This window comes from Garra rufa, chromosome 18 (assembly GCF_049309525.1).
Source record: "Garra rufa chromosome 18, GarRuf1.0, whole genome shotgun sequence".
NCBI classification, from domain to species: domain Eukaryota; kingdom Metazoa; phylum Chordata; class Actinopteri; order Cypriniformes; family Cyprinidae; genus Garra; species Garra rufa.
Window position 1 is genome coordinate 16,142,962 of NC_133378.1, and position 11,921 is coordinate 16,154,882.

The 11,921-nt window shown below is 36.6% G+C and overlaps 1 protein-coding gene across 2 annotated transcripts in view; it reads left to right on the forward strand.

The window, feature by feature from the left end:
* srsf6a (serine and arginine rich splicing factor 6a) overlaps positions 1-11,921 on the forward strand; it is a 37,007-nt gene that overhangs the window by 20,313 nt on the left and 4,773 nt on the right. The window contains exons 3-6 of one of the 2 annotated variants that reach the window (XM_073822931.1): positions 673-788; positions 2,320-2,522; positions 5,150-5,227; positions 5,314-6,164. In XM_073822931.1, coding sequence (XP_073679032.1) covers positions 673-788; positions 2,320-2,522; positions 5,150-5,227; positions 5,314-5,749 — 833 coding nt within the window. In that variant the 3' untranslated portion in view covers positions 5,750-6,164. Of the gene's footprint in view, positions 1-672; positions 789-2,319; positions 2,523-5,149; positions 5,228-5,313; positions 6,165-11,921 lie in introns of those variants that run through there. The other variant, XM_073822930.1, reaches the window with a different exon arrangement.

The following is an 11,921-nucleotide window of genomic DNA, read 5'->3' on the forward strand; positions in this document are numbered from 1 at the left end:
TCCAATTTGATTTTCACAATAACAAAGTCCTTGATGTTTCAATTTGAAAGAGTCCAGTGGGGGCTGAGGCTGAGTCCAAGTGTCGTTGTGGCTAAGATGACTACCTGACCGGTTTGGCCTTGGCCTCTTCACCTTACAATGTGTGTGTGACCTTTGCCCCTTGATGCTTTGGCTGACCTAACCGGAAGCCAAGATGACCGCAGCCTTTTGCCAATAGACCAGGGGTGATGGTGAGGAATGACACTAGTTATTGCTATGTTGCCTCTAGCCAAGATGTAATAAAAATGCCTAAAATGGAGACATTGGGTTACGCTAGCATTTCAGTACGGGCAAGTCGAGATGTTCAAGCCAAGGATTTGTGAGCCTGAATATTAAACGTTTTAAATATATCATGCTGCCTACCAAAATATCACTTTTGCCCTGAAAGACCGAGAACGGTCTCCTCAGCCTTATGTGTGTCTTATCAGTTTCTCTTTTATCCGAATAGTAATGCCTTTTGTGGGAGGCAGCAAACTGCTCTTGAGTCTGAACAGGTTGGCAATAAGCAACAGAGGGCAAATATGAGCTGTATCTTCTCTTAGGTTCTAATGCTAAGTCAATGGCGCTCGTCTTTTCCCTGATTTCTCTGTCGTAAGAGGATCTTTTTATGTTCCCTTCCCTTTTCTGACCAAGGTGGTTACAGCAGCAGAAGTCGCACCGGAAGGGATAAATATGGCCCTCCTGTTCGCACCGAATACCGTCTCATTGTGGAGAATCTGTCGAGTCGTTGCAGTTGGCAAGACCTCAAGGTAACAGTTCATGAATTTCGGTTTCCGTTAGGGGTGTGCGATATGACTATTTTTGATCGTGCTTTTAAAAAAAAAAAGTGGTATCATATTGTACATCTATGGGACACTGCACTTATCCACAATCACAGTACATTATTTGCATGTGTTTTAAAGCCTTGCCGGTTAAATAACGTTATTTCGTCTGCGCTAAAAGCCTGTCAAACAGCGCTTGATTATTGAACTAAGCTATCTTTGGCATCTGATTCACTAAAACTGTCAAAAACACAAGAATTACATAGAAACACAGTTGGTTATGTCCAAAGTGAAAGTAAACCGTTGTGAGAAAAACAGATGCACGCCTGTAGACATTAGATGTGTGTAGCTCTTAAAGCGTCAGAACTAAACATGCTGCTGATTGTCATTAAATGGACAGTTCACCAAAAAAATTGCTTGCTTGCTTGTCCCAAACCTCTTTAGATTTAGAAGAATAAATGTAGATAACAGTACCATAGCTGGTTCCCACTGACTTTGGTAGTTGGAAAAAAGGACAAAATACTATGGGAGTAACTGGGGACCAGCAACTGTTTGATTACCCACATTCTTCAAAATAAGTTGTGTTCAGCATGTTTTATGTTTTAAAAAAAATCAAGAGAGTAAATGTTGACAGTTGTCATTTGAGTGATGGTAGTCTAATAAAACAAAAAATCACTCACTGCTCTTGACTGAAGAACTTTAATACAAGTTAATGTATACTTTAGTGTTTTATTTTTATATTTGTTAATTCAGTTTCTTGAATGCTGCTGCTAAATACACCTACTCTACCTGAAAATTGTTTTATTTTGATATTGTGTATTTGTAACATCTTTGTTCTCATTTTTTAATAACAAAGATTGTCTTCACTCATTTTGGCCTAAACATCTGCCATTCTTTTTATTTTAAATTGTGTTACCATGTAGGGCTTTGGTTTTAAAATGGGGAAATTAGTTCGGCTGTACTGCTCAGACGACTTGCAAAATGGTAAAACCAACATGACAAAGAATTGTGATTAAAATTGTGATATTTCTGAAAAAGCGTGATTTTGATATTGTAGCTTTCATTCTTCAGGTCAATCATATATTCATTAAAGAGTTACTCTAAATAAGCATCCTTAATATCTATAGTTTTCTTTCAAATGTTAAAGTTGACACAGTCAATGCATACGTTGCATGTGCTGCACTTTATCTGTATTAGGGTTTCAAGGGGGTGGACAAATTCTGGACACTTTACAAAAATCCCTTGAAGATTAAAATAAAAAATCTGGAAAGTTTCCAAAATTTCTGAAATGTTTCTGAAATATTCCACATTTTTGCAACCCGAATCTGTGATCATTTTGTTTTATTAGTTGATTTATTGGAATTTGAAAGATAATAATATTGTTTGGTAATGAGATTGTTTTAGTCCTTGAAAACAAACAAAAAAAGTGCTTAAAGTAGTTCTAAAAGTCCTGGAATTTCATTTTGCAGTTTCTGTATGAATGTTGTGCACGGAGGTAAAGTTTGGGTTTTCTTTGCAGGATTTTATGCGTCAGGCAGGTGAGGTAACCTACGCTGATGCCCATAAGGAGCGTGCCAATGAGGGAGTGATCGAGTTTCGCTCTTACTCTGACATGCGGAGAGCTCTGGAAAAACTGGATGGAACAGATATCAATGGCAGGAAAATTCGTCTGGTTGAAGACAAACCAAGGCGTCGTCGCTCCTATTCTGGCAGCCGCTCTCGGTGAGTGCTAACTTATCAACAACAAGTGCAACGCATCAATTTTTGGTGAAACTGGTAGGGTCATGCCTCTAGATTGCATTGGGTTTTGATTAATATTCAAGACATGTTGACACCTTGTTAGGGTCAGGACCTTGCTGGTAGGGGTGTGCAATATTGACAGAAAAAATACCTCTTTTCTGGGATAACGATAATTAGACCCTATTTTCCTGAGTGTGTTATTGTGCTGGTATCTTAAGGACGACGTGGACAGCTGAACCTTTTTTTTTTTTTTTTTTGATATTCTTTATATTCTGTGTGGTCAGTTCTCAGCAGTGATAAATTAATCTTTTCCAATAAGTTTAAATAGATTTTTACCTTTTACAGGCATTGCCTTTTATAAAACCATTTTTTTCTAGAAGTTTTAACCTGCAGTCACAAATGCATAATGTTTTGATAACATTAAATACTAATGTTTGAAATTAGGGACGCACCGAATGTTCAGCAACCAAAATTATCTGGCTGAAAATGGCAAAAAAAAAAAAAAAAAAAGCTATTTTGAGGTTCGGCCGAATAAGCGAAAAGGCAGAAATAAATTATACTGAACAATGGTGTGACGTGATCAAATAGAGGCATGCACTAATGCAGCAAACATGTGGGCAGTGTGGAAACATTTAAAACTGTCCAAGAAAGTAGGGCTGTCGCGATAACCGCAATATCGCAATACCGCGCTATTGACGTGCATAACCGCAGAGGAATGCAACAACCGCAGCAACCGCGATATTTGCCTGTTTTCTTTTTTCCTAAGGATTTGCCCTTCTCACTTAATGCCTGTGCACTGAATATTAAATTAGTAATAAGTTAGTAATGATAACATAATGTATTTATTATGAGGCTCAGTAGATATGCACTTAACAAGCCTAAACAGACAGCGAATGAGAGAGAGATCGACTGACCATGTGCGATTACCTGCGTCTGTCTTTCAGATCGAGTCAGGTATGTATGTGAAACTAGCTTGTCATGTCCAAGGAAAGTGAAATCTGTCTTAACATCGGTGCTCTGCTGGTCAGCTGAGCCTTTAAAAGTGGCGATTAAAGTTAAAATGATTTTAACATCGTGTTTCATTACGTCTCTCTTTGAATAAGCGTTTTTGAACGTACAGTTGAATGAACGGATTAAAGACTTACTCAAAGATAGTCTCTTGCCTCCATCTTGTGGCGTAAAAATGAAACTGCACTGACTGACAGCTCGCCTAGAACACGCAGGTGACATACTGACAGAAAGTCTCTTGTCCAGTCAGACTCGAGGGCGCGCGCTAACTGTTATATACACGAAGATTTCAGATGCAAAGCCTCTAAGTATTTCTGACATTTTTCTTCAAAATTTGCATTTCTTACTGGCTAGGTTTCTATGTAAGTACTGTTTACTTCACTTCATATATCAACGCGATTTGGTTTCGGTTTATTGATTTCTGAATATGACCTTACATTGTAACAGCATACACACAATTATATGGCGGTAATACCGCATACCGCGCTACTGAGCCACTCAAAATTACCGCAAGGGAAATTCCTTAACCGCGACAGCCCTACAAGAAAGATGCGAAAATTATTACAAGCACCGACAGCGAGAGACTGTTTAGAACTGTTGTTCTGTAAAATAAATTTAAAAAATAACAAAAATAACCACTCTATTAATACATTTATTACAACATTTTCCTTTGCTCAGCAAGGCTGCATTTATTTGTGCATTAAAAGCACATGCCTGATTCAAGAAGGGGCTCTTTAAAAAAAATGGGCAAAGAATACACAAAAAGCCATGTTCAGTAATCGACCTTCGGCCCAGTGTTTAATTTTGTTCAGCTTCGGCCAAGAATTTAAATTTCGGTGCATCCCTATTTGAAATGTTTTAAAAAATTAAGGTACTTTAAATGTAAAATTACAACTGCCAATAGGTGTCAGCAAGTCACTGTTTAGGAGTTATTGCAAATGAAACTAATCATTTAAACAGTTTATTGAGGAACAAAACACAATCATATTGCAAAAACAGGAAATGTGGTGTCTAAAAAGTATGTCTCTTGATATTAACTTCTAAAAAAATATCACATGTAATCATACTGACTTTTGGAGTAAAAATAAAATTGCACTCTTTGTGTGATACTGATTTAACTGATTTAATTATATAAATTTATACATTTTCTGCCCCTACATCTTGAATAGACTAAATTATGCAGTGAAAGAATGCGCTCTAAATGCGTACATGTACTAGTTTAATGCACTAGTATGCATGCACTTTTAGGTGTTTTGTTTGCTTTTTGTGATGTACTCGATAATGTCTCATCTCACGTCGTTAAAACAAATATTACAATAATATCGCAGACTATATATAGTGCGCACCACAACTTTCTGGGCAGTTTTCACCTCTGGTGTACCACAAGGATCTATCCTGGGACATAATTAATTACTGATTATGATTTTTTTTTTTTTTTTTTTTCTCTTCAAAGGTTTTAAACTTTCCCATGTTTAATTGATAAACAATCCTGCCCCAGAATGCATGCTCAACAGAGCTTTGCTTTGATAAGAGCCAGTTGACACTGCATATAATGTTGTGTATGTAATAATCAGAGTAAGTTAACAAACGTCTCTTCCCAGTTCTCGTAGCCGGCGTCGTTCTCGTAGTAGGAGTCGCCGTAGCAGCCGTTCTCGGAGCAACTCAAGATCTCGCTCAAGGTATTTAAAAAAAATAGTAAATTAATAAATGTAAATACAAATGTTTGTGTCTCTTGCTTCAGCTGCTGTTTGTTTGTCTCTTGTAGGTCTCGCTCTCGCAGACACCGCTCCCGTTCCAGGTCAGGACACAGGTCTCGCTCCAAATCTCCATCGAGCAAGTCTCGCTCACGCAATCGTAAATCTCACTCTCGCTCCCGCACACACAAATCCCGCAGTCGATCCACCAGCCGCAAGTCTCGCTCCCGCTCCGATGACCGCAAGTCCCGCTCTAAGAGCACTTCCAAAGTCAAGTCGGATCGTGGACGCTCCAAGGAGAAATCGGTCAGCAAGAAATCCAGAAGCAGATCTGCTTCACCCATGGAGAACGGCGACGGGGGTCGTGCCAAATCTGCTTCCCGCTCTCCATCGCCTCAGGCTGAGAAGAGCCAATACAAGTCTCCAGACAGGCGTTCACGCTCTCGATCGAAGTCTGGCTCGCGCTCCAAATCCCGCTCTCGTTCTAGATCTGCGTCCCAAGATTAGTATTAATTGTGGTCTGATTATTTTGGTTTTGGTTTTCCCCCCACATCCTTACGAGTCCAGTTGTCCAGGATAGTTTTCTAATGGTCATGATGGGATCCAGCTCCATTTCATTTGTTTTATTTCACCTATCTTCTATAGTAAAAGTGAATCACAGTTTCGATATTTTATATACGATAACAATGGCATGAAAATAAGTGATTTAATTTAGTGTGCTGCACGTCAGTCCTTTTTATAAACATGATCCTCTGTGTCCTGTGTGGCTGGAAGAAGCCTCTCGGCAAGGAAACAAAGAGCCGCTGGATCTTGTGGCTTATTATTATAAAACTATTATAGGAAAAATCTAGGCTTCGGTTTCTTCATGTAATAGTTCATTGAAAACTGTCGGATTTTGTTTTATTAAAATCCAGTCTATTTATCTTATTGTTGTGTGGTCTTTTTAACGCTTCTTCCAGCAAAAATCAATGATTTGTAAAGCTATTGTTTTTCTTCCTTAGCAGATAAAAGTGGTACTTAAAGAAGTTCACTTCCAGAACCAAAATTCACAGATTATTTACTCATCCCCTTGTCATGCAAGATGTTCATATCTTTCTTTCTTCAGTCGATAAGAAATAGTTTCTCCATATAATGGATGTCAATGGTGCCCCCAAGTTTGAACGTCCAAAATGCAGCTTCAAAGGGCTCTAAACGATCCCAGCCGAGGAAGAAGGGCCTTATCTAGCAAAACGATCAGTCATTATTGAAACAAATTAACAATTTAAATACTTTTTAACATCCAACACTCGTCTTGTCAAAGTCTGTATGAACTGTTTTTGTCTGGTTCAATACAGTTAAGGGGATGTTGGAAACTCCCATCTTGTTTTCTTCCCTAACTTCACAATCGACCTACATCTCTGCAGAAATACCGACTAGGTGTTTATAAAGTGATTATGCAAAGAAGATCAAACAACGATTTTGAAGTTCAAGAAAAAGAGACGGGAGTTTTCCAACATACCCTAACTGTATTGACCATATTGAACTGGAAACAAACAGTTTATGCAGACAATATGAGTGTTTGAGGTTTAAAAAGTATATAAATTGTAAATTTGTTTCGAAAGTGGCCAATTGTTTTGCTAGATAAGACCCTTCTCCCTGGTCTGGGATCATTTAAAGCCCTATGAAGCTGCATTTAAACTGCATTTTGGAAGTTCAAACTCAGGGGCACCATTGAAATCCATTATATGGAGAGAATTCCTGAATATTTTTCCTAAAGAAACCTAATTTCACATCGACTGAAGAAAGAAAGACATGAACATCTTGGATGACAAGGAGGTGAGTAAATCTATAGATTTTTGTTTTGGAAGTGAACTACTCCTTTAGGGCCTGTTCGCACTAACAGCTATAATAGCGCTTTATTTTACAGTCAAGTTGTGTGTGTGCATACTGTCTACTTATAGTGATTACAATAACTGGTAATAACTAGGTACTAACTCTAAACCTTCATCTAAATCACTATAATAACTAAGTTGAAATAATTCTATGGGAATAGGAAAGTCCACAAAATGGAGATGAACAAATATTGCTTTTTTTCCAGCTGATAAACCATAACATTGGCCGAATTTGGCTTTAGACTTAGGATCTTGACTATTTAAAGCAGCAGATAACACAACGTTACTGCTTGTAAGAGATGTATATGATAAATTGATTCCTGTATGAAGACTTTCCATTGTCTAGCACTGACAGCAGAGCACTTTTCATGATGAAAAGTTCAAGATCTCACGGCTTTCCATTGCTAGAAGGAAATGCTGGCAGGAGTGCTTTGATTGCAGTAAGCTTAGCTCTTGGCTTTCTGAGCATAACAATAGCAGAATCACTTCAAAGTGACTCTCTTCCCATACAGCCTGATCTGAAAGCAAGGAAAAGGAGGAAACAAACTGTAAGGAAGATGTTTGCATTAGAAATATTTCCGCTGATCTGGTACTACAACTAAAAGTAACTCATAGGTGAATGTTTTATGGAGAATGTTGTTTATATTAATAATAGACATTGACCTAAGCTACACTCTTAAAAATAAAGGTGCTTTAGAAGGTTCTTCACAGCGATGCCATAGAAGAACCATTTTTAGTTCTTGACAAAGAACCATTCAGTCAAAGGTTCTTTAAACAACCATCACTTTCTTACCTTTTTATAATCTGAAGATGTTAAAGGTTCTTTATAGAACCATTTAGACAAAAAAAGCTCTTCTATGGCATCGTAAAGCACCTTTATTTTTAAGAGTCCTGTGATATTAAAGATTATATTAGATGCATTTGTAATGTATGAATGCAGGGGTTTTTAACTTGCAGGAGGACCTCAGCCCTGCACATTTAAAAAATGTCTTCATCTAACACACCTGATTCAACTCATCAGCTCATTAGTAGAGCCTGCAAGACTTGAATTGGGTGTCTAATACGGAAAAAAACTGGGACAGGTCTGAAAACCCTTGCAATACAGTTTTTTACAGACGCATTTCTCAATACTTAGGTCACTTTTGCAAAACTCTTCACACAATTCTCCTAACCGACTTTCAGCTTGCCATCCCGTGGTAACTAGGAATTACACAAGATTCAGCCTGGATTCAGAAGAAGAGATGATGCCAGCCTTGAAACAACATTCAGCACTACACAATTTTTCTACAAGTTTGATTGCAACACTTAATCATTACTATTAGTGTTCATCATCTGTATGATTACACCATTACTGATTTTAACATTTATACCATATGTACATCGACTTGACACAGTAGTCACCACTAATAAGCTACTAAATATATTGTAGTAGCCTACTTTTTTTTTGTACAGCTGCTTTGCAATGATTTGTATTGTGAAAAGCACTATACAAATAAAATTGAAACTTGAAAGCAGTTCATTTCACATTCAAAATGCACTACAACTACCAAAACACTTTATTCAGGTCTCAAATAAACTCATTCTTCCAGAACACTAGCAAAGGTTGACAGCCAACAAACATGAGCTAAAAAACACTAACAGCTTGTGGCATCACACAGTGTTTTCTTGTGTAAAACAAGGACACATCTCTGTTGCAATATATATATGTTACTTGAATGAATCAGACATGATGCAGAATTCGTCAATATTTTATGCCGTTTATTTTTATTTGGGTCCATGTTTACATCACAATACAAACCTATTCAGCAGTTGTCTCCTTTCGTAATGAAATTGAAAGAGTAACACCTGTGTAGATGTTCATCTACAATGAGAATCAGCTGTGGCTGGTTTAACTGCATTTTCAGATTTGAAATATCAATAAAATATTGCTGTTGAACTTTGCTGTCTTATTCAGTTTTGCATTATGTTATTGTTTTGAAGATAAGTTTAACAGTTTTGAAAACAGTATATAAGCATGTGCAAAATGTCCTGTACGTACAAAGATTTTTGGCAGTTGTTGTGTCTGACTGAGAAAAGAATTCATGAAATTTGAGAGATGTAGTCATTGAATGCATTTTGTGCCAAAACAATGATAATTGATCCTCAGTTTAGCCCACATAGACTTCTGTTGTGCTCACTGTGTCAAGAGTTTTGCAAAAGTGACCAAAGTATTAAGAAATGAGTCCTAGCATCTGTAAAAAAAACTGTAATGACATAGTCTGTCCAGCACTGGCAATCATCCACGGTCCTGCAAATCAGTCCTACATCCTACAACAAAAAAATGATGGAATCACCACACTTAAATGTTGTTCACCCAATTTTTTTGTACTTCATAGCAAATAAACAAATCACAGATATGACACAACCATTTTTGTTCATTAATTCAACATTCTGGTTATGTAAAACATACCTCAAACAAATCAGATTAAGTTCTTTTAATTAATGGAAAATTAGTTTCCATATCAAGTACAGGAAAAACGCATTTATATGGAATCATTCAATGTTGAGGAAAAAAAAAAAATGGAATTATAAACCAAAAAACAGGATTAGTACTTTGTTGCACCTCTTCTGGCATTTATGACGGCCTGAATTCACTAATGAAAAACCAACTTTCTTGAATAGCGGTTGACAGATCAGCTTTGCAAGATGGAGCCCAGTTTTTCAATTTCCAGCATACATTTTCAATCAGATTGAGATGCGGACTGTTTGCTGGTAATGTCATTGAGTTGATGTGCCTTTCCTGAAGAAAAGCTTTAACACTCTTTGCTCTGTGGCAAGGTGCATTATCATCCTAACATAATCACCAAACTTCTTTTCTATTGATGGAATGAGAAAAGTGTGCAAGGTTTCAGTGTAAACCTGTGAATTGACTGTTGAGGTAAGGATGGTCTTTTACCTGACATTCAACCCCATATTAGAAATGAGTTGGGAAATTTGATTGTTTTCTTAAGGCAGTCATCTTGTTACATTTCGTTAGAATGGCACCAGACAAAAGATCCAGCATCTTCTTCTTGTCCATTTCAGAGTTGTGATTCATCACTGAATATCACTTTCATCCAATCATTCACACTCCATGACTACTTCTCTTTAGCCCGCTCCAATCTTGTTTTCTTTTGTTTAGGTGCTGGTTTTCAACTGATGTAAATCTCATTTCATTCAGCCGGTTTCTCACAGTTCTGTCTCACACATCGACTCTTCATTTCCACATTTGTTCATCATTTGTTTCGTTGTGCATTTTTTATTTTCAAGGCAAATTGCTTTGAGATTTCTATCATGAAAAACTGATGTCTTCCTTAATCTGCCTGTATGTTTTCGGGGTTTTTTTATCTTTCCATTTTGTTTATACTTACACCAAATTTCAGAAACAACTTTCAACTTAGATCCAGCTTCTTTTGCCACACTTTTTGATGGATTTCCATCTTGAAGGAGTTTTATAATCCGTTTCATCATTTCAACTCACAGCTTTCTTGGTTTAGACATGTTTCCTTACAATAAGCCATGTTCTACAGCTCTTTAAGGTCTGTAAGCACTCTCTTTTAACTGCTGACTAATTAGCATTTTAGATATGTGTTTCAGAAATACAAATTTCATCATTTTCAGATTCAGATTCCATATTTTTTTTCCTCGACATTTAATGATTCCATATTTTTTTAGAATTGCATGATATTAACTCGTAATTGTAAGTTACTAATTTAGAAATGCATGATATAAACTCATAATTGTGAGTTAAAAAGTCCGAATTCCCTTATTCTGAAAAATTAAGTCAGAATTTTGTGATATAAATTCGTAATTGTGTGAAAGGGCTTTTACATTTGCCAAAATGTAACTTTTTATTTTAAAAACAAACAAGCAAGCCCTGCCCAGATTTAAAATGTAACGTGAAAGTATACAGCTAAAGTATAATGCAATGTGTCCTTTCCATAAAAAGTAAGTTTCTTTTTTAGGGAGTAATGCAATATTATAATGCACTACATATAAAAGAAACTTTCCCCAACACTGGTCCCATAATCTGCAATCAGAAAGTGTCCCACATGAGCATTTGTGTCAATAACTCACATGACGATGTAAAGAACTGGCTCAATTAATTAAATCCATTACCTGTTACTTTTGTTTTCGGCTTCAGAATCAAGTTACTCTTAACCAGTGGTTTATTGGATAAATATAGAGAGTGTGAGGCATAGATATTATATATATATATATATATATATATATATATATATATATATATATATATATATATATATATATATATATATATGCCTCACACTCTCTACTGTTCAAAAGAGCGCAGGAAAATAAAATAAATAGGCAAATAAAGACCTAAACTGTCAGAAACTTTCATAAGACACCCAACTATGTGTTGTTGTTTTTTTATTTCCGAGATTTAACATATAATTAAACAAATTAAAAATGGCACTATCATTTGAGCATGAATTATGAATCCCAAGTGAATTGACAGTATGTTTTAAAACACGCTGCTATATCAGTATTACTCTGTTTAATGTAAACATGACACACAGTTGCAAAATCATAAGTTATCGTTTGTTTTTTGTATTCTGGGATGTGAAATGGATAAAATGCACGTGTAGTTTACCTAAATACGTCGCTCTTGCTCTGTGACAAACAGACCTTTGTCATTGTACTTTAGTAAAGTAGGTCCTTATTTGAAAATGGGAAACATGTTTTTTTTGTCAGCAGCAGCAGCACGTCTTTCAAAAGGCGACAGTCACGTGACTCTGCGTCAGACATTCGGCGTCGCACAGCTGCTC